At 45.4% G+C, this 22,178-nt stretch overlaps 4 protein-coding genes across 4 annotated transcripts in view; all 4 read left to right on the top strand.

Moving 5' to 3' along the window:
• Positions 1 to 22,178, top strand: part of LOC311143297 (collagen alpha-3(VI) chain-like) — a 159,745-nt gene that overhangs the window by 73,936 nt on the left and 63,631 nt on the right. The window lies entirely within an intron of this gene.
• On the top strand, positions 260 to 3,163 carry LOC311143367 (collagen alpha-3(VI) chain-like; the record flags this gene model as incomplete). Its single annotated transcript, XM_084179208.1, has 4 exons — positions 260 to 782; positions 919 to 1,515; positions 1,628 to 2,239; positions 2,544 to 3,163. 4 exons carry the CDS (start codon positions 260 to 262, stop codon positions 3,161 to 3,163), a joined length of 2,352 nt encoding a protein of 783 aa, XP_084035334.1.
• On the top strand, positions 3,357 to 10,246 carry LOC311143365 (collagen alpha-3(VI) chain-like; the record flags this gene model as incomplete). The annotated part of the gene is made up of 9 exons (XM_084179206.1): positions 3,357 to 3,876; positions 3,989 to 4,600; positions 4,905 to 5,504; positions 5,641 to 6,237; positions 6,350 to 6,961; positions 7,266 to 7,865; positions 8,002 to 8,598; positions 8,711 to 9,322; positions 9,627 to 10,246. 9 exons carry the CDS (start codon positions 3,357 to 3,359, stop codon positions 10,244 to 10,246), a joined length of 5,370 nt encoding a protein of 1,789 aa, XP_084035332.1.
• LOC311143364 (collagen alpha-3(VI) chain-like) lies at positions 10,440 to 22,051 on the top strand (the record flags this gene model as incomplete). The annotated part of the gene is made up of 15 exons (XM_084179205.1): positions 10,440 to 10,959; positions 11,072 to 11,683; positions 11,988 to 12,587; positions 12,724 to 13,320; positions 13,433 to 14,044; positions 14,349 to 14,948; positions 15,085 to 15,681; positions 15,794 to 16,405; positions 16,710 to 17,309; positions 17,446 to 18,042; positions 18,155 to 18,766; positions 19,071 to 19,670; positions 19,807 to 20,403; positions 20,516 to 21,127; positions 21,432 to 22,051. The coding sequence occupies 15 exons, from the start codon at positions 10,440 to 10,442 to the stop codon at positions 22,049 to 22,051; spliced, it is 8,988 nt and encodes a 2,995-aa protein (XP_084035331.1).

Genomic DNA, 22,178 nt, shown 5'->3' with positions numbered 1-22,178 from the left:
TCTGTAGGAATGTTCTCGATGATAGCACTCAGTCCAATGCACACATTGCCACTTTCTTTGAACAGTTGTTTGAGATTAGGGAAAGGGATGACTTTCATATGACAGAAGCATCTTTGTCCTGTTTTTCCCTTACCAATGCAACATTTAATATGACTCTTTTTCTGAACATTCACATTCACTAGTTGAGAGTCAGGCTCCCAGGAGGGATGTCGTGTTCTTGCTGGATGGATCTGATGGCACTAGGAGTGGATTCCCAGCAATGCGGGACTTTGTTCAAAGAGTGGTGGAGACACTCGGTGTGGATGAGAACAAAGATCGCGTTGCTGTGGTCCAGTACAGTAGAGATCCAGCTGCCCAATTCTATCTGAACACCTACACAACAAAAGGAGAGATTCTCAACACTGTAAGAGGTCTGAGACACAAAGGTGGGAGACCTCTCAACACTGGAGCAGCTCTCCAGTACGTGAGAGACAATGTCTTTACTGCCTCCTCCGGAAGTCGACGCTTTGAAGGTGTTCCACAGTTACTGATTCTGCTGAGTGGTGGAAGGTCCTTTGACAATGTTGACACTCCAGCTTCTGCTCTGAAGGAGCTTGGGGTCTTGATCTTTGGAATTGGAACAAGGAGTTCTGATAGCAGAGAATTGCAGAGGATATCACATGATCCCAGTTACGCTCTGTCTGTCTCTGACTTCACTGACCTTCCAAACATCCAGCAGCAACTTCTGTCCTCGGTGGAGGCAGTTGTTATTGACGTTACTCCAGAATCGCCAAAAGTTTTAGGTATGTGTCATCACTGTTAATTAAGAGTCAGGAAGTGTTAGTAACATGTCAGCTGATTCTTAGAAACGACTGTATAATTTGACCACAAGCCCTACATTTGACCAGTCTGATTGACATAATCTATTTCTTTTCTCAGTTGATCATGACACCACCAGAAAGGATGTGGTATTCCTTGTGGATGGTTCTGATGGCGCAAGGAATGGATTCCCAGCAATGCGTGATTTTGTTCAGAGAGTAGTGGGGAAACTCAATGTGGGAGGAGACAAAGACCGCGTTTCTGTTGTCCAGTACGGTAGAGATCAAGAAGTTCATTTCTATCTGAACACATACACCACCAAGGAGGACATTCTTGACACTGTCAGAAGTCTGAGGCACAGAGGAGGTAGACCCCTTAACACTGGGGCAGCCCTCCAATACGTAAGGGACAACGTCTTTACTGCCTCCTCAGGAAGCAGAAGCCAAGAGGGCGTCCCTCAGATGCTGATACTTCTGAGTGGGGGAAGGTCCAGTGATAATGTTGACATACCAGCTTCTGCCCTGAAAAAGAGTGGGGTCTTGATCTTTGGCATTGGAACCAGAAATTCCAGCAGAGAGGTCGAAAGGATTGCCACTGATCCTAGTTTTTCCCAGTCTGTTTCTGAATTCACTGACCTCCCCAGCATCCAGGAGCAGTTTTTCTCCACACTCATAACTGTACAAGTTGAGGCTACACCCATAACCCCAACAGTCATAGGTAAGAACTGATGCGTTATCCAGGACAACTAAAGCAACACACACATATTTCAGTCTCAGGTTCCATGAAGCAATGTTGACATATATTTTTGTTTTGTTTCTGATACTCTTAGTGGACCAAAGCATTGCCAGAAAGGATGTAGTATTCCTGCTGGATGGTTCTGATGGAACTAAGAATGGCTTCCCAGCAATGCGTGACTTTGTTCAAAGAGTGGTAGAGAAACTCACTGTGGAGGAAAACAGAGATCGAGTCTCTGTGGTCCAGTATAGCAGAGAATCAGAGGCCCACTTCTATCTGAACACTCATACAACAAAGGAAGACGTTGTGGAGACCGTAAGAGGCCTGAGGCACAAAGGAGGGAGACCCCTCAACACTGGGGCAGCTCTCCAGTATGTCAGGGACAATGTCTTTACTGCCTCCTCCGGAAGTAGGCGCCTTGAAGGGGTTCCACAGATTCTGATACTGTTGAATGGTGGAAGGTCCTTTGACAATGTAGATACACCAGCGTCTGCTCTCAAGGAGCTTGGTGTCTTGGTGTTTGGAATTGGAACAAGGAGCTCTGATAGCAGAGAATTACAAAAGATATCCTATGACCCCAGCTATGCTCTTTCCGTGTCTGAATTTACTGACCTCCCCAATGTCCAACAGCAGCTTCTTTCTGCTATAAGCACTGTCATTGTACAGGTGACAACCATGACACCAACAGTAATACCAACAATACTAGGTAAGAAAGATATGGTTTTGATCAGTTCCATTTGCTCTCTTACATCAGGATGGAGTATTTGATAGCTTTGACATTTTAAGTAGATGCACCTGAGACCTTTCATGTTGGTTTCAATTCATACCTCTGTAGGAATGTTCTCGATGATAGCACTCAGTCCAATGCACACATTGCCACTTTCTTTGAACAGTTGTTTGAGATTAGGGAAAGGGATGACTTTCATATGACAGAAGCATCTTTGTCCTGTTTTTCCCTTACCAATGCAACATTTAATATGACTCTTTTTCTGAACATTCACATTCACTAGTTGAGAGTCAGGCTCCCAGGAGGGATGTCGTGTTCTTGCTGGATGGATCTGATGGCACTAGGAGTGGATTCCCAGCAATGCGGGACTTTGTTCAAAGAGTGGTGGAGACACTCGGTGTGGATGAGAACAAAGATCGCGTTGCTGTGGTCCAGTACAGTAGAGATCCAGCTGCCCAATTCTATCTGAACACCTACACAACAAAAGGAGAGATTCTCAACACTGTAAGAGGTCTGAGACACAAAGGTGGGAGACCTCTCAACACTGGAGCAGCTCTCCAGTACGTGAGAGACAATGTCTTTACTGCCTCCTCCGGAAGTCGACGCTTTGAAGGTGTTCCACAGTTACTGATTCTGCTGAGTGGTGGAAGGTCCTTTGACAATGTTGACACTCCAGCTTCTGCTCTGAAGGAGCTTGGGGTCTTGATCTTTGGAATTGGAACAAGGAGTTCTGATAGCAGAGAATTGCAGAGGATATCACATGATCCCAGTTACGCTCTGTCTGTCTCTGACTTCACTGACCTTCCAAACATCCAGCAGCAACTTCTGTCCTCGGTGGAGGCAGTTGTTATTGACGTTACTCCAGAATCGCCAACAGTTTTAGGTATGTGTCATCACTGTTAATTAAGAGTCAGGAAGTGTTAGTACCATGTCAGCTGATTCTTAGAAACGACTGTATAATTTGACCACAAGCCCTACATTTGACCAGTCTGATTGACATAATCTATTTCTTTTCTCAGTTGATCATGACACCTCCAGAAAGGATGTGGTATTCCTTGTGGATGGTTCTGATGGCGCAAGGAATGGATTCCCAGCAATGCGTGATTTTGTTCAGAGAGTAGTGGGGAAACTCAATGTGGGAGGAGACAAAGACCGCGTTTCTGTTGTCCAGTACGGTAGAGATCAAGAAGTTCATTTCTATCTGAACACATACACCACCAAGGAGGACATTCTTGACACTGTCAGAAGTCTGAGGCACAGAGGAGGTAGACCCCTTAACACTGGGGCAGCCCTCCAATACGTAAGGGACAACGTCTTTACTGCCTCCTCAGGAAGCAGAAGCCAAGAGGGCGTCCCTCAGATGCTGATACTTCTGAGTGGGGGAAGGTCCAGTGATAATGTTGACATACCAGCTTCTGCCCTGAAAAAGAGTGGGGTCTTGATCTTTGGCATTGGAACCAGAAATTCCAGCAGAGAGGTCGAAAGGATTGCCACTGATCCTAGTTTTTCCCAGTCTGTTTCTGAATTCACTGACCTCCCCAGCATCCAGGAGCAGTTTTTCTCCACACTCATAACTGTACAAGTTGAGGCTACACCCATAACCCCAACAGTCATAGGTAAGAACTGATGCGTTATCCAGGACAACTAAAGCAACACACACATATTTCAGTCTCAGGTTCCATGAAGCAATGTTGACATATATTTTTGTTTTGTTTCTGATACTCTTAGTGGACCAAAGCATTGCCAGAAAGGATGTAGTATTCCTGCTGGATGGTTCTGATGGAACTAAGAATGGTTTCCCAGCAATGCGTGACTTTGTTCAAAGAGTGGTAGAGAAACTCACTGTGGAGGAAAACAGAGATCGAGTCTCTGTGGTCCAGTATAGCAGAGATCAAGAAGTTCATTTCTATCTGAACACATACACCACCAAGGAGTACATTCTTGACACTGTCAGAAGTCTGAGGCACAGAGGAGGTAGACCCCTCAACACTGGGGCAGCTCTCCAGTATGTCAGGGACAATGTCTTTACTGCCTCCTCCGGAAGTAGGCGCCTTGAAGGGGTTCCACAGATTCTGATACTGTTGAATGGTGGAAGGTCCTTTGACAATGTAGATACACCAGCGTCTGCTCTCAAGGAGCTTGGTGTCTTGGTGTTTGGAATTGGAACAAGGAGCTCTGATAGCAGAGAATTACAAAAGATATCCTATGACCCCAGCTATGCTCTTTCCGTGTCTGAATTTACTGACCTCCCCAATGTCCAACAGCAGCTTCTTTCTGCTATAAGCACTGTCATTGTACAGGTGACAACCATGACACCAACAGTAATACCAACAATACTAGGTAAGAAAGATATGGTTTTGATCAGTTCCATTTGCTCTCTTACATCAGGATGGAGTATTTGATAGCTTTGACATTTTAAGTAGATGCACCTGAGACCTTTCATGTTGGTTTCAATTCATACCTCTGTAGGAATGTTCTCGATGATAGCACTCAGTCCAATGCACACATTGCCACTTTCTTTGAACAGTTGTTTGAGATTAGGGAAAGGGATGACTTTCATATGACAGAAGCATCTTTGTCCTGTTTTTCCCTTACCAATGCAACATTTAATATGACTCTTTTTCTGAACATTCACATTCACTAGTTGAGAGTCAGGCTCCCAGGAGGGATGTCGTGTTCTTGCTGGATGGATCTGATGGCACTAGGAGTGGATTCCCAGCAATGCGGGACTTTGTTCAAAGAGTGGTGGAGACACTCGGTGTGGATGAGAACAAAGATCGCGTTGCTGTGGTCCAGTACAGTAGAGATCCAGCTGCCCAATTCTATCTGAACACCTACACAACAAAAGGAGAGATTCTCAACACTGTAAGAGGTCTGAGACACAAAGGTGGGAGACCTCTCAACACTGGAGCAGCTCTCCAGTACGTGAGAGACAATGTCTTTACTGCCTCCTCCGGAAGTCGACGCTTTGAAGGTGTTCCACAGTTACTGATTCTGCTGAGTGGTGGAAGGTCCTTTGACAATGTTGACACTCCAGCTTCTGCTCTGAAGGAGCTTGGGGTCTTGATCTTTGGAATTGGAACAAGGAGTTCTGATAGCAGAGAATTGCAGAGGATATCACATGATCCCAGTTACGCTCTGTCTGTCTCTGACTTCACTGACCTTCCAAACATCCAGCAGCAACTTCTGTCCTCGGTGGAGGCAGTTGTTATTGACGTTACTCCAGAATCGCCAACAGTTTTAGGTATGTGTCATCACTGTTAATTAAGAGTCAGGAAGTGTTAGTAACATGTCAGCTGATTCTTAGAAACGACTGTATAATTTGACCACAAGCCCTACATTTGACCAGTCTGATTGACATAATCTATTTCTTTTCTCAGTTGATCATGACACCACCAGAAAGGATGTGGTATTCCTTGTGGATGGTTCTGATGGCGCAAGGAATGGATTCCCAGCAATGCGTGATTTTGTTCAGAGAGTAGTGGGGAAACTCAATGTGGGAGGAGACAAAGACCGCGTTTCTGTTGTCCAGTACGGTAGAGATCAAGAAGTTCATTTCTATCTGAACACATACACCACCAAGGAGGACATTCTTGACACTGTCAGAAGTCTGAGGCACAGAGGAGGTAGACCCCTTAACACTGGGGCAGCCCTCCAATACGTAAGGGACAACGTCTTTACTGCCTCCTCAGGAAGCAGAAGCCAAGAGGGCGTCCCTCAGATGCTGATACTTCTGAGTGGGGGAAGGTCCAGTGATAATGTTGACATACCAGCTTCTGCCCTGAAAAAGAGTGGGGTCTTGATCTTTGGCATTGGAACCAGAAATTCCAGCAGAGAGGTCGAAAGGATTGCCACTGATCCTAGTTTTTCCCAGTCTGTTTCTGAATTCACTGACCTCCCCAGCATCCAGGAGCAGTTTTTCTCCACACTCATAACTGTACAAGTTGAGGCTACACCCATAACCCCAACAGTCATAGGTAAGAACTGATGCGTTATCCAGGACAACTAAAGCAACACACACATATTTCAGTCTCAGGTTCCATGAAGCAATGTTGACATATATTTTTGTTTTGTTTCTGATACTCTTAGTGGACCAAAGCATTGCCAGAAAGGATGTAGTATTCCTGCTGGATGGTTCTGATGGAACTAAGAATGGCTTCCCAGCAATGCGTGACTTTGTTCAAAGAGTGGTAGAGAAACTCACTGTGGAGGAAAACAGAGATCGAGTCTCTGTGGTCCAGTATAGCAGAGAATCAGAGGCCCACTTCTATCTGAACACTCATACAACAAAGGAAGACGTTGTGGAGACCGTAAGAGGCCTGAGGCACAAAGGAGGGAGACCCCTCAACACTGGGGCAGCTCTCCAGTATGTCAGGGACAATGTCTTTACTGCCTCCTCCGGAAGTAGGCGCCTTGAAGGGGTTCCACAGATTCTGATACTGTTGAATGGTGGAAGGTCCTTTGACAATGTAGATACACCAGCGTCTGCTCTCAAGGAGCTTGGTGTCTTGGTGTTTGGAATTGGAACAAGGAGCTCTGATAGCAGAGAATTACAAAAGATATCCTATGACCCCAGCTATGCTCTTTCCGTGTCTGAATTTACTGACCTCCCCAATGTCCAACAGCAGCTTCTTTCTGCTATAAGCACTGTCATTGTACAGGTGACAACCATGACACCAACAGTAATACCAACAATACTAGGTAAGAAAGATATGGTTTTGATCAGTTCCATTTGCTCTCTTACATCAGGATGGAGTATTTGATAGCTTTGACATTTTAAGTAGATGCACCTGAGACCTTTCATGTTGGTTTCAATTCATACCTCTGTAGGAATGTTCTCGATGATAGCACTCAGTCCAATGCACACATTGCCACTTTCTTTGAACAGTTGTTTGAGATTAGGGAAAGGGATGACTTTCATATGACAGAAGCATCTTTGTCCTGTTTTTCCCTTACCAATGCAACATTTAATATGACTCTTTTTCTGAACATTCACATTCACTAGTTGAGAGTCAGGCTCCCAGGAGGGATGTCGTGTTCTTGCTGGATGGATCTGATGGCACTAGGAGTGGATTCCCAGCAATGCGGGACTTTGTTCAAAGAGTGGTGGAGACACTCGGTGTGGATGAGAACAAAGATCGCGTTGCTGTGGTCCAGTACAGTAGAGATCCAGCTGCCCAATTCTATCTGAACACCTACACAACAAAAGGAGAGATTCTCAACACTGTAAGAGGTCTGAGACACAAAGGTGGGAGACCTCTCAACACTGGAGCAGCTCTCCAGTACGTGAGAGACAATGTCTTTACTGCCTCCTCCGGAAGTCGACGCTTTGAAGGTGTTCCACAGTTACTGATTCTGCTGAGTGGTGGAAGGTCCTTTGACAATGTTGACACTCCAGCTTCTGCTCTGAAGGAGCTTGGGGTCTTGATCTTTGGAATTGGAACAAGGAGTTCTGATAGCAGAGAATTGCAGAGGATATCACATGATCCCAGTTACGCTCTGTCTGTCTCTGACTTCACTGACCTTCCAAACATCCAGCAGCAACTTCTGTCCTCGGTGGAGGCAGTTGTTATTGACGTTACTCCAGAATCGCCAACAGTTTTAGGTATGTGTCATCACTGTTAATTAAGAGTCAGGAAGTGTTAGTACCATGTCAGCTGATTCTTAGAAACGACTGTATAATTTGACCACAAGCCCTACATTTGACCAGTCTGATTGACATAATCTATTTCTTTTCTCAGTTGATCATGACACCTCCAGAAAGGATGTGGTATTCCTTGTGGATGGTTCTGATGGCGCAAGGAATGGATTCCCAGCAATGCGTGATTTTGTTCAGAGAGTAGTGGGGAAACTCAATGTGGGAGGAGACAAAGACCGCGTTTCTGTTGTCCAGTACGGTAGAGATCAAGAAGTTCATTTCTATCTGAACACATACACCACCAAGGAGGACATTCTTGACACTGTCAGAAGTCTGAGGCACAGAGGAGGTAGACCCCTTAACACTGGGGCAGCCCTCCAGTACGTAAGGGACAACGTCTTTACTGCCTCCTCAGGAAGCAGAAGCCAAGAGGGCGTCCCTCAGATGCTGATACTTCTGAGTGGGGGAAGGTCCAGTGATAATGTTGACATACCAGCTTCTGCCCTGAAAAAGAGTGGGGTCTTGATCTTTGGCATTGGAACCAGAAATTCCAGCAGAGAGGTCGAAAGGATTGCCACTGATCCTAGTTTTTCCCAGTCTGTTTCTGAATTCACTGACCTCCCCAGCATCCAGGAGCAGTTTTTCTCCACACTCATAACTGTACAAGTTGAGGCTACACCCATAACCCCAACAGTCATAGGTAAGAACTGATGCGTTATCCAGGACAACTAAAGCAACACACACATATTTCAGTCTCAGGTTCCATGAAGCAATGTTGACATATATTTTTGTTTTGTTTCTGATACTCTTAGTGGACCAAAGCATTGCCAGAAAGGATGTAGTATTCCTGCTGGATGGTTCTGATGGAACTAAGAATGGCTTCCCAGCAATGCGTGACTTTGTTCAAAGAGTGGTAGAGAAACTCACTGTGGAGGAAAACAGAGATCGAGTCTCTGTGGTCCAGTATAGCAGAGAATCAGAGGCCCACTTCTATCTGAACACTCATACAACAAAGGAAGACGTTGTGGAGACCGTAAGAGGCCTGAGGCACAAAGGAGGGAGACCCCTCAACACTGGGGCAGCTCTCCAGTATGTCAGGGACAATGTCTTTACTGCCTCCTCCGGAAGTAGGCGCCTTGAAGGGGTTCCACAGATTCTGATACTGTTGAATGGTGGAAGGTCCTTTGACAATGTAGATACACCAGCGTCTGCTCTCAAGGAGCTTGGTGTCTTGGTGTTTGGAATTGGAACAAGGAGCTCTGATAGCAGAGAATTACAAAAGATATCCTATGACCCCAGCTATGCTCTTTCCGTGTCTGAATTTACTGACCTCCCCAATGTCCAACAGCAGCTTCTTTCTGCTATAAGCACTGTCATTGTACAGGTGACAACCATGACACCAACAGTAATACCAACAATACTAGGTAAGAAAGATATGGTTTTGATCAGTTCCATTTGCTCTCTTACATCAGGATGGAGTATTTGATAGCTTTGACATTTTAAGTAGATGCACCTGAGACCTTTCATGTTGGTTTCAATTCATACCTCTGTAGGAATGTTCTCGATGATAGCACTCAGTCCAATGCACACATTGCCACTTTCTTTGAACAGTTGTTTGAGATTAGGGAAAGGGATGACTTTCATATGACAGAAGCATCTTTGTCCTGTTTTTCCCTTACCAATGCAACATTTAATATGACTCTTTTTCTGAACATTCACATTCACTAGTTGAGAGTCAGGCTCCCAGGAGGGATGTCGTGTTCTTGCTGGATGGATCTGATGGCACTAGGAGTGGATTCCCAGCAATGCGGGACTTTGTTCAAAGAGTGGTGGAGACACTCGGTGTGGATGAGAACAAAGATCGCGTTGCTGTGGTCCAGTACAGTAGAGATCCAGCTGCCCAATTCTATCTGAACACCTACACAACAAAAGGAGAGATTCTCAACACTGTAAGAGGTCTGAGACACAAAGGTGGGAGACCTCTCAACACTGGAGCAGCTCTCCAGTACGTGAGAGACAATGTCTTTACTGCCTCCTCCGGAAGTCGACGCTTTGAAGGTGTTCCACAGTTACTGATTCTGCTGAGTGGTGGAAGGTCCTTTGACAATGTTGACACTCCAGCTTCTGCTCTGAAGGAGCTTGGGGTCTTGATCTTTGGAATTGGAACAAGGAGTTCTGATAGCAGAGAATTGCAGAGGATATCACATGATCCCAGTTACGCTCTGTCTGTCTCTGACTTCACTGACCTTCCAAACATCCAGCAGCAACTTCTGTCCTCGGTGGAGGCAGTTGTTATTGACGTTACTCCAGAATCGCCAACAGTTTTAGGTATGTGTCATCACTGTTAATTAAGAGTCAGGAAGTGTTAGTACCATGTCAGCTGATTCTTAGAAACGACTGTATAATTTGACCACAAGCCCTACATTTGACCAGTCTGATTGACATAATCTATTTCTTTTCTCAGTTGATCATGACACCTCCAGAAAGGATGTGGTATTCCTTGTGGATGGTTCTGATGGCGCAAGGAATGGATTCCCAGCAATGCGTGATTTTGTTCAGAGAGTAGTGGGGAAACTCAATGTGGGAGGAGACAAAGACCGCATTTCTGTTGTCCAGTACGGTAGAGATCAAGAAGTTCATTTCTATCTGAACACATACACCACCAAGGAGGACATTCTTGACACTGTCAGAAGTCTGAGGCACAGAGGAGGTAGACCCCTTAACACTGGGGCAGCCCTCCAATACGTAAGGGACAACGTCTTTACTGCCTCCTCAGGAAGCAGAAGCCAAGAGGGCGTCCCTCAGATGCTGATACTTCTGAGTGGGGGAAGGTCCAGTGATAATGTTGACATACCAGCTTCTGCCCTGAAAAAGAGTGGGGTCTTGATCTTTGGCATTGGAACCAGAAATTCCAGCAGAGAGGTCGAAAGGATTGCCACTGATCCTAGTTTTTCCCAGTCTGTTTCTGAATTCACTGACCTCCCCAGCATCCAGGAGCAGTTTTTCTCCACACTCATAACTGTACAAGTTGAGGCTACACCCATAACCCCAACAGTCATAGGTAAGAACTGATGCGTTATCCAGGACAACTAAAGCAACACACACATATTTCAGTCTCAGGTTCCATGAAGCAATGTTGACATATATTTTTGTTTTGTTTCTGATACTCTTAGTGGACCAAAGCATTGCCAGAAAGGATGTAGTATTCCTGCTGGATGGTTCTGATGGAACTAAGAATGGCTTCCCAGCAATGCGTGACTTTGTTCAAAGAGTGGTAGAGAAACTCACTGTGGAGGAAAACAGAGATCGAGTCTCTGTGGTCCAGTATAGCAGAGAATCAGAGGCCCACTTCTATCTGAACACTCATACAACAAAGGAAGACGTTGTGGAGACCGTAAGAGGCCTGAGGCACAAAGGAGGGAGACCCCTCAACACTGGGGCAGCTCTCCAGTATGTCAGGGACAATGTCTTTACTGCCTCCTCCGGAAGTAGGCGCCTTGAAGGGGTTCCACAGATTCTGATACTGTTGAATGGTGGAAGGTCCTTTGACAATGTAGATACACCAGCGTCTGCTCTCAAGGAGCTTGGTGTCTTGGTGTTTGGAATTGGAACAAGGAGCTCTGATAGCAGAGAATTACAAAAGATATCCTATGACCCCAGCTATGCTCTTTCCGTGTCTGAATTTACTGACCTCCCCAATGTCCAACAGCAGCTTCTTTCTGCTATAAGCACTGTCATTGTACAGGTGACAACCATGACACCAACAGTAATACCAACAATACTAGGTAAGAAAGATATGGTTTTGATCAGTTCCATTTGCTCTCTTACATCAGGATGGAGTATTTGATAGCTTTGACATTTTAAGTAGATGCACCTGAGACCTTTCATGTTGGTTTCAATTCATACCTCTGTAGGAATGTTCTCGATGATAGCACTCAGTCCAATGCACACATTGCCACTTTCTTTGAACAGTTGTTTGAGATTAGGGAAAGGGATGACTTTCATATGACAGAAGCATCTTTGTCCTGTTTTTCCCTTACCAATGCAACATTTAATATGACTCTTTTTCTGAACATTCACATTCACTAGTTGAGAGTCAGGCTCCCAGGAGGGATGTCGTGTTCTTGCTGGATGGATCTGATGGCACTAGGAGTGGATTCCCAGCAATGCGGGACTTTGTTCAAAGAGTGGTGGAGACACTCGGTGTGGATGAGAACAAAGATCGCGTTGCTGTGGTCCAGTACAGTAGAGATCCAGCTGCCCAATTCTATCTGAACACCTACACAACAAAAGGAGAGATTCTCAACACTGTAAGAGGTCTGAGACACAAAGGTGGGAGACCTCTCAACACTGGAGCAGCTCTCCAGTACGTGAGAGACAATGTCTTTACTGCCTCCTCCGGAAGTCGACGCTTTGAAGGTGTTCCACAGTTACTGATTCTGCTGAGTGGTGGAAGGTCCTTTGACAATGTTGACACTCCAGCTTCTGCTCTGAAGGAGCTTGGGGTCTTGATCTTTGGAATTGGAACAAGGAGTTCTGATAGCAGAGAATTGCAGAGGATATCACATGATCCCAGTTACGCTCTGTCTGTCTCTGACTTCACTGACCTTCCAAACATCCAGCAGCAACTTCTGTCCTCGGTGGAGGCAGTTGTTATTGACGTTACTCCAGAATCGCCAACAGTTTTAGGTATGTGTCATCACTGTTAATTAAGAGTCAGGAAGTGTTAGTACCATGTCAGCTGATTCTTAGAAACGACTGTATAATTTGACCACAAGCCCTACATTTGACCAGTCTGATTGACATAATCTATTTCTTTTCTCAGTTGATCATGACACCTCCAGAAAGGATGTGGTATTCCTTGTGGATGGTTCTGATGGCGCAAGGAATGGATTCCCAGCAATGCGTGATTTTGTTCAGAGAGTAGTGGGGAAACTCAATGTGGGAGGAGACAAAGACCGCGTTTCTGTTGTCCAGTACGGTAGAGATCAAGAAGTTCATTTCTATCTGAACACATACACCACCAAGGAGGACATTCTTGACACTGTCAGAAGTCTGAGGCACAGAGGAGGTAGACCCCTTAACACTGGGGCAGCCCTCCAATACGTAAGGGACAACGTCTTTACTGCCTCCTCAGGAAGCAGAAGCCAAGAGGGCGTCCCTCAGATGCTGATACTTCTGAGTGGGGGAAGGTCCAGTGATAATGTTGACATACCAGCTTCTGCCCTGAAAAAGAGTGGGGTCTTGATCTTTGGCATTGGAACCAGAAATTCCAGCAGAGAGGTCGAAAGGATTGCCACTGATCCTAGTTTTTCCCAGTCTGTTTCTGAATTCACTGACCTCCCCAGCATCCAGGAGCAGTTTTTCTCCACACTCATAACTGTACAAGTTGAGGCTACACCCATAACCCCAACAGTCATAGGTAAGAACTGATGCGTTATCCAGGACAACTAAAGCAACACACACATATTTCAGTCTCAGGTTCCATGAAGCAATGTTGACATATATTTTTGTTTTGTTTCTGATACTCTTAGTGGACCAAAGCATTGCCAGAAAGGATGTAGTATTCCTGCTGGATGGTTCTGATGGAACTAAGAATGGCTTCCCAGCAATGCGTGACTTTGTTCAAAGAGTGGTAGAGAAACTCACTGTGGAGGAAAACAGAGATCGAGTCTCTGTGGTCCAGTATAGCAGAGAATCAGAGGCCCACTTCTATCTGAACACTCATACAACAAAGGAAGACGTTGTGGAGACCGTAAGAGGCCTGAGGCACAAAGGAGGGAGACCCCTCAACACTGGGGCAGCTCTCCAGTATGTCAGGGACAATGTCTTTACTGCCTCCTCCGGAAGTAGGCGCCTTGAAGGGGTTCCACAGATTCTGATACTGTTGAATGGTGGAAGGTCCTTTGACAATGTAGATACACCAGCGTCTGCTCTCAAGGAGCTTGGTGTCTTGGTGTTTGGAATTGGAACAAGGAGCTCTGATAGCAGAGAATTACAAAAGATATCCTATGACCCCAGCTATGCTCTTTCCGTGTCTGAATTTACTGACCTCCCCAATGTCCAACAGCAGCTTCTTTCTGCTATAAGCACTGTCATTGTACAGGTGACAACCATGACACCAACAGTAATACCAACAATACTAGGTAAGAAAGATATGGTTTTGATCAGTTCCATTTGCTCTCTTACATCAGGATGGAGTATTTGATAGCTTTGACATTTTAAGTAGATGCACCTGAGACCTTTCATGTTGGTTTCAATTCATACCTCTGTAGGAATGTTCTCGATGATAGCACTCAGTCCAATGCACACATTGCCACTTTCTTTGAACAGTTGTTTGAGATTAGGGAAAGGGATGACTTTCATATGACAGAAGCATCTTTGTCCTGTTTTTCCCTTACCAATGCAACATTTAATATGACTGTTTTTCTGAACATTCACATTCACTAGTTGAGAGTCAGGCTCCCAGGAGGGATGTCGTGTTCTTGCTGGATGGATCTGATGGCACTAGGAGTGGATTCCCAGCAATGCGGGACTTTGTTCAAAGAGTGGTGGAGACACTCGGTGTGGATGAGAACAAAGATCGCGTTGCTGTGGTCCAGTACAGTAGAGATCCAGCTGCCCAATTCTATCTGAACACCTACACAACAAAAGGAGAGATTCTCAACACTGTAAGAGGTCTGAGACACAAAGGTGGGAGACCTCTCAACACTGGAGCAGCTCTCCAGTACGTGAGAGACAATGTCTTTACTGCCTCCTCCGGAAGTCGACGCTTTGAAGGTGTTTCACAGTTACTGATTCTGCTGAGTGGTGGAAGGTCCTTTGACAATGTTGACACTCCAGCTTCTGCTCTGAAGGAGCTTGGGGTCTTGATCTTTGGAATTGGAACAAGGAGTTCTGATAGCAGAGAATTGCAGAGGATATCACATGATCCCAGTTACGCTCTGTCTGTCTCTGACTTCACTGACCTTCCAAACATCCAGCAGCAACTTCTGTCCTCGGTGGAGGCAGTTGTTATTGACGTTACTCCAGAATCGCCAACAGTTTTAGGTATGTGTCATCACTGTTAATTAAGAGTCAGGAAGTGTTAGTACCATGTCAGCTGATTCTTAGAAACGACTGTATAATTTGACCACAAGCCCTACATTTGACCAGTCTGATTGACATAATCTATTTCTTTTCTCAGTTGATCATGACACCTCCAGAAAGGATGTGGTATTCCTTGTGGATGGTTCTGATGGCGCAAGGAATGGATTCCCAGCAATGCGTGATTTTGTTCAGAGAGTAGTGGGGAAACTCAATGTGGGAGGAGACAAAGACCGCGTTTCTGTTGTCCAGTACGGTAGAGATCAAGAAGTTCATTTCTATCTGAACACATACACCACCAAGGAGGACATTCTTGACACTGTCAGAAGTCTGAGGCACAGAGGAGGTAGACCCCTTAACACTGGGGCAGCCCTCCAATACGTAAGGGACAACATCTTTACTGCCTCCTCAGGAAGCAGAAGCCAAGAGGGCGTCCCTCAGATGCTGATACTTCTGAGTGGGGGAAGGTCCAGTGATAATGTTGACATACCAGCTTCTGCCCTGAAAAAGAGTGGGGTCTTGATCTTTGGCATTGGAACCAGAAATTCCAGCAGAGAGGTCGAAAGGATTGCCACTGATCCTAGTTTTTCCCAGTCTGTTTCTGAATTCACTGACCTCCCCAGCGTCCAGGAGCAGTTTTTCTCCACACTCATAACTGTACAAGTTGAGGCTACACCCATAACCCCAACAGTCATAGGTAAGAACTGATGCGTTATCCAGGACAACTAAAGCAACACACACATATTTCAGTCTCAGGTTCCATGAAGCAATGTTGACATATATTTTTGTTTTGTTTCTGATACTCTTAGTGGACCAAAGCATTGCCAGAAAGGATGTAGTATTCCTGCTGGATGGTTCTGATGGAACTAAGAATGGCTTCCCAGCAATGCGTGACTTTGTTCAAAGAGTGGTAGAGAAACTCACTGTGGAGGAAAACAGAGATCGAGTCTCTGTGGTCCAGTATAGCAGAGAATCAGAGGCCCACTTCTATCTGAACACTCATACAACAAAGGAAGACGTTGTGGAGACCGTAAGAGGCCTGAGGCACAAAGGAGGGAGACCCCTCAACACTGGGGCAGCTCTCCAGTATGTCAGGGACAATGTCTTTACTGCCTCCTCCGGAAGTAGGCGCCTTGAAGGTGTTCCACAGATTCTGATACTGTTGAATGGTGGAAGGTCCTTTGACAATGTAGATACACCAGCGTCTGCTCTCAAGGAGCTTGGTGTCTTGGTGTTTGGAATTGGAACAAGGAGCTCTGATAGCAGAGAATTACAAAAGATATCCTATGACCCCAGCTATGCTCTTTCCGTGTCTGAATTTACTGACCTCCCCAATGTCCAACAGCAGCTTCTTTCTGCTATAAGCACTGTCATTGTACAGGTGACAACCATGACACCAACAGTAATACCAACAATACTAGGTAAGAAAGATATGGTTTTGATCAGTTCCATTTGCTCTCTTACATCAGGATGGAGTATTTGATAGCTTTGACATTTTAACTAGATGCACCTGAGACCTTTCATGTTGGTTTCAATTCATACCTCTGTAGGAATGTTCTCGATGATAGCACTCAGTCCAATGCACACATTGCCACTTTCTTTGAACAGTTGTTTGAGATTAGGGAAAGGGATGACTTTCATATGACAGAAGCATCTTTGTCCTGTTTTTCCCTTACCAATGCAACATTTAATATGACTCTTTTTCTGAACATTCACATTCACTAGTTGAGAGTCAGGCTCCCAGGAGGGATGTCGTGTTCTTGCTGGATGGATCTGATGGCACTAGGAGTGGATTCCCAGCAATGCGGGACTTTGTTCAAAGAGTGGTGGAGACACTCGGTGTGGATGAGAACAAAGATCGCGTTGCTGTGGTCCAGTACAGTAGAGATCCAGCTGCCCAATTCTATCTGAACACCTACACAACAAAAGGAGAGATTCTCAACACTGTAAGAGGTCTGAGACACAAAGGTGGGAGACCTCTCAACACTGGAGCAGCTCTCCAGTACGTGAGAGACAATGTCTTTACTGCCTCCTCCGGAAGTCGACGCTTTGAAGGTGTTCCACAGTTACTGATTCTGCTGAGTGGTGGAAGGTCCTTTGACAATGTTGACACTCCAGCTTCTGCTCTGAAGGAGCTTGGGGTCTTGATCTTTGGAATTGGAACAAGGAGTTCTGATAGCAGAGAATTGCAGAGGATATCACATGATCCCAGTTACGCTCTGTCTGTCTCTGACTTCACTGACCTTCCAAACATCCAGCAGCAACTTCTGTCCTCGGTGGAGGCAGTTGTTATTGACGTTACTCCAGAATTGCCAACAGTTTTAGGTATGTGTCATCACTGTTAATTAAGAGTCAGGAAGTGTTAGTAACATGTCAGCTGATTCTTAGAAACGACTGTATAATTTGACCACAAGCCCTACATTTGACCAGTCTGATTGACATAATCTATTTCTTTTCTCAGTTGATCATGACACCTCCAGAAAGGATGTGGTATTCCTTGTGGATGGTTCTGATGGCGCAAGGAATGGATTCCCAGCAATGCGTGATTTTGTTCAGAGAGTAGTGGGGAAACTCAATGTGGGAGGAGACAAAGACCGCGTTTCTGTTGTCCAGTACGGTAGAGATCAAGAAGTTCATTTCTATCTGAACACATACACCACCAAGGAGGACATTCTTGACACTGTCAGAAGTCTGAGGCACAGAGGAGGTAGACCCCTTAACACTGGGGCAGCCCTCCAATACGTAAGGGACAACGTCTTTACTGCCTCCTCAGGAAGCAGAAGCCAAGAGGGCGTCCCTCAGATGCTGATACTTCTGAGTGGGGGAAGGTCCAGTGATAATGTTGACATACCAGCTTCTGCCCTGAAAAAGAGTGGGGTCTTGATCTTTGGCATTGGAACCAGAAATTCCAGCAGAGAGGTCGAAAGGATTGCCACTGATCCTAGTTTTTCCCAGTCTGTTTCTGAATTCACTGACCTCCCCAGCGTCCAGGAGCAGTTTTTCTCCACACTCATAACTGTACAAGTTGAGGCTACACCCATAACCCCAACAGTCATAGGTAAGAACTGATGCGTTATCCAGGACAACTAAAGCAACACACACATATTTCAGTCTCAGGTTCCATGAAGCAATGTTGACATATATTTTTGTTTTGTTTCTGATACTCTTAGTGGACCAAAGCATTGCCAGAAAGGATGTAGTATTCCTGCTGGATTGTTCTGATGGCACTAAGAATGGCTTCCCAGCAATGCGTGACTTTGTTCAAAGAGTGGTAGAGAAACTCACTGTGGAGGAAAACAGAGATCGAGTCTCTGTGGTCCAGTATAGCAGAGAATCAGAGGCCCACTTCTATCTGAACACTTATACAACAAAGGAAGACGTTGTGGAGACCGTAAGAGGCCTGAGGCACAAAGGAGGGAGACCCCTCAACACTGGGGCAGCTCTCCAGTATGTCAGGGACAATGTCTTTATTGCCTCCTCCGGAAGTAGGCGCCTTGAAGGTGTTCCACAGATTCTGATACTGTTGAATGGTGGAAGGTCCTTTGACAATGTAGATACACCAGCGTCTGCTCTCAAGGAGCTTGGTGTCTTGGTGTTTGGAATTGGAACAAGGAGCTCTGATAGCAAAGAATTACAAAAGATATCCTATGACCCCAGCTATGCTCTTTCCGTGTCTGAATTTACTGACCTCCCCAATGTCCAACAGCAGCTTCTTTCTGCTATAAGCACTGTCATTGTACAGGTGACAACCATGACACCAACAGTAATACCAACAATACTAGGTAAGAAAGATATGGTTTTGATCAGTTCCATTTGCTCTCTTACATCAGGATGGAGTATTTGATAGCTTTGACATTTTAAGTAGATGCACCTGAGACCTTTCATGTTGGTTTCATTTCATACCTCTGTAGGAATGTTCTCTATGACAGCACTCAGTCCAATGCACACATTGCCACTTTCTTTGAATAGTTGTTTGAGATTAGGGAAAGGGATGACTTTCATATGACAGAAGCATCTTTGTCCTGTTTTTCCCTTACCAATGCAACATTTAATATGACTCTTTTTCTGAACATTCACATTCACTAGTTGAGAGTCAGGCTCCCAGGAGGGATGTCGTGTTCTTGCTGGATGGATCTGATGGCACTAGGAGTGGATTCCCAGCAATGCGGGACTTTGTTCAAAGAGTGGTGGAGACACTCGGTGTGGATGAGAACAAAGATCGCGTTGCTGTGGTCCAGTACAGTAGAGATCCAGCTGCCCAATTCTATCTGAACACCTACACAACAAAAGGAGAGATTCTCAACACTGTAAGAGGTCTGAGACACAAAGGTGGAAGACCTCTCAACACTGGAGCAGCTCTCCAGTACGTGAGAGACAATGTCTTTACTGCCTCCTCCGGAAGTCGACGCTTTGAAGGTGTTCCACAGTTACTGATTCTGCTGAGTGGTGGAAGGTCCTTTGACAATGTTGACACTCCAGCTTCTGCTCTGAAGGAGCTTGGGGTCTTGATCTTTGGAATTGGAACAAGGAGTTCTGATAGCAGAGAATTGCAGAGGATATCACATGATCCCAGTTACGCTCTGTCTGTCTCTGACTTCACTGACCTTCCAAACATCCAGCAGCAACTTCTGTCCTCGGTGGAGGCAGTTGTTATTGACGTTACTCCAGAATCGCCAACAGTTTTAGGTATGTGTCATCACTGTTAATTAAGAGTCAGGAAGTGTTAGTAACATGTCAGCTGATTCTTAGAAACGACTGTATAATTTGACCACAAGCCCTACATTTGACCAGTCTGATTGACATAATCTATTTCTTTTCTCAGTTGATCATGACACCTCCAGAAAGGATGTGGTATTCCTTGTGGATGGTTCTGATGGCGCAAGGAATGGATTCCCAGCAATGCGTGATTTTGTTCAGAGAGTAGTGGGGAAACTCAATGTGGGAGGAGACAAAGACCACGTTTCTGTTGTCCAGTACGGTAGAGATCAAGAAGTTCATTTCTATCTGAACACATACACCACCAAGGAGGACATTCTTGACACTGTCAGAAGTCTGAGGCACAGAGGAGGTAGACCCCTTAACACTGGGGCAGCCCTCCAATACGTAAGGGACAACGTCTTTACTGCCTCCTCAGGAAGCAGAAGCCAAGAGGGCGTCCCTCAGATGCTGATACTTCTGAGTGGGGGAAGGTCCAGTGATAATGTTGACATACCAGCTTCTGCCCTGAAAAAGAGTGGGGTCTTGATCTTTGGCATTGGAACCAGAAATTCCAGCAGAGAGGTCGAAAGGATTGCCACTGATCCTAGTTTTTCCCAGTCTGTTTCTGAATTCACTGACCTCCCCAGCGTCCAGGAGCAGTTTTTCTCCACACTCATAACTGTACAAGTTGAGGCTACACCCATAACCCCAACAGTCATAGGTAAGAACTGATGCGTTATCCAGGACAACTAAAGCAACACACACATATTTCAGTCTCAGGTTCCATGAAGCAATGTTGACATATATTTTTGTTTTGTTTCTGATACTCTTAGTGGACCAAAGCATTGCCAGAAAGGATGTAGTATTCCTGCTGGATGGTTCTGATGGAACTAAGAATGGCTTCCCAGCAATGCGTGACTTTGTTCAAAGAGTGGTAGAGAAACTCACTGTGGAGGAAAACAGAGATCGAGTCTCTGTGGTCCAGTATAGCAGAGAATCAGAGGCCCACTTCTATCTGAACACTTATACAACAAAGGAAGACGTTGTGGAGACCGTAAGAGGCCTGAGGCACAAAGGAGGGAGACCCCTCAACACTGGGGCAGCTCTCCAGTATGTCAGGGACAATGTCTTTACTGCCTCCTCCGGAAGTAGGCGCCTTGAAGGTGTTCCACAGATTCTGATACTGTTGAATGGTGGAAGGTCCTTTGACAATGTAGATACACCAGCGTCTGCTCTCAAGGAGCTTGGTGTCTTGGTGTTTGGAATTGGAACAAGGAGCTCTGATAGCAGAGAATTACAAAAGATATCCTATGACCCCAGCTATGCTCTTTCCGTGTCTGAATTTACTGACCTCCCCAATGTCCAACAGCAGCTTCTTTCTGCTATAAGCACTGTCATTGTACAGGTGACAACCATGACACCAACAGTAATACCAACAATACTAGGTAAGAAAGATATGGTTTTGATCAGTTCCATTTGCTCTCTTACATCAGGATGGAGTATTTGATAGCTTGGACATTTTAAGTAGATGCACCTGAGACCTTTCATGTTGGTTTCATTTCATACCTCTGTAGGAATGTTCTCTATGATAGCACTCAGTCCAATGCACACATTGCCACTTTCTTTGAATAGTTGTTTGAGATTAGGGAAAGGGATGACTTTCATATGACAGAAGCATTTTTGTCCTGTTTTCCCCTTACCAATGCAACATTTAATATGACTCTTTTTCTGAACATTCACATTCACTAGTTGAGAGTCAGGCTCCCAGGAGGGATGTCGTGTTCTTGCTGGATGGATCTGATGGCACTAGGAGTGGATTCCCAGCAATGCGGGACTTTGTTCAAAGAGTGGTGGAGACACTCGGTGTGGATGAGAACAAAGATCGCGTTGCTGTGGTCCAGTACAGTAGAGATCCAGCTGCCCAATTCTATCTGAACACCTACACAACAAAAGGAGAGATTCTCAACACTGTAAGAGGTCTGAGACACAAAGGTGGGAGACCTCTCAACACTGGAGCAGCTCTCCAGTACGTGAGAGACAATGTCTTTACTGCCTCCTCCGGAAGTCGACGCTTTGAAGATGTTCCACAGTTACTGATTCTGCTGAGTGGTGGAAGGTCCTTTGACAATGTTGACACTCCAGCTTCTGCTCTGAAGGAGCTTGGGGTCTTGATCTTTGGAATTGGAACAAGGAGTTCTGATAGCAGAGAATTGCAGAGGATATCACATGATCCCAGTTACGCTCTGTCTGTCTCTGACTTCACTGACCTTCCAAACATCCAGCAGCAACTTCTGTCCTCGGTGGAGGCAGTTGTTATTGATGTTACTCCAGAATCGCCAACAGTTTTAGGTATGTGTCATCACTGTTAATTAAGAGTCAGGAAGTGTTAGTAACATGTCAGCTGATTCTTAGAAACGACTGTATAATTTGACCACAAGCCCTACATTTGACCAGTCTGATTGACATAATCTATTTCTTTTCTCAGTTGATCATGAC

Source organism: Coregonus lavaretus (genome assembly GCF_964263955.1).
Source record: "Coregonus lavaretus genome assembly, chromosome: 16".
NCBI lineage: Eukaryota > Metazoa > Chordata > Actinopteri > Salmoniformes > Salmonidae > Coregonus > Coregonus lavaretus.
This window is presented reverse-complemented; position numbering and strand designations above follow the sequence as displayed.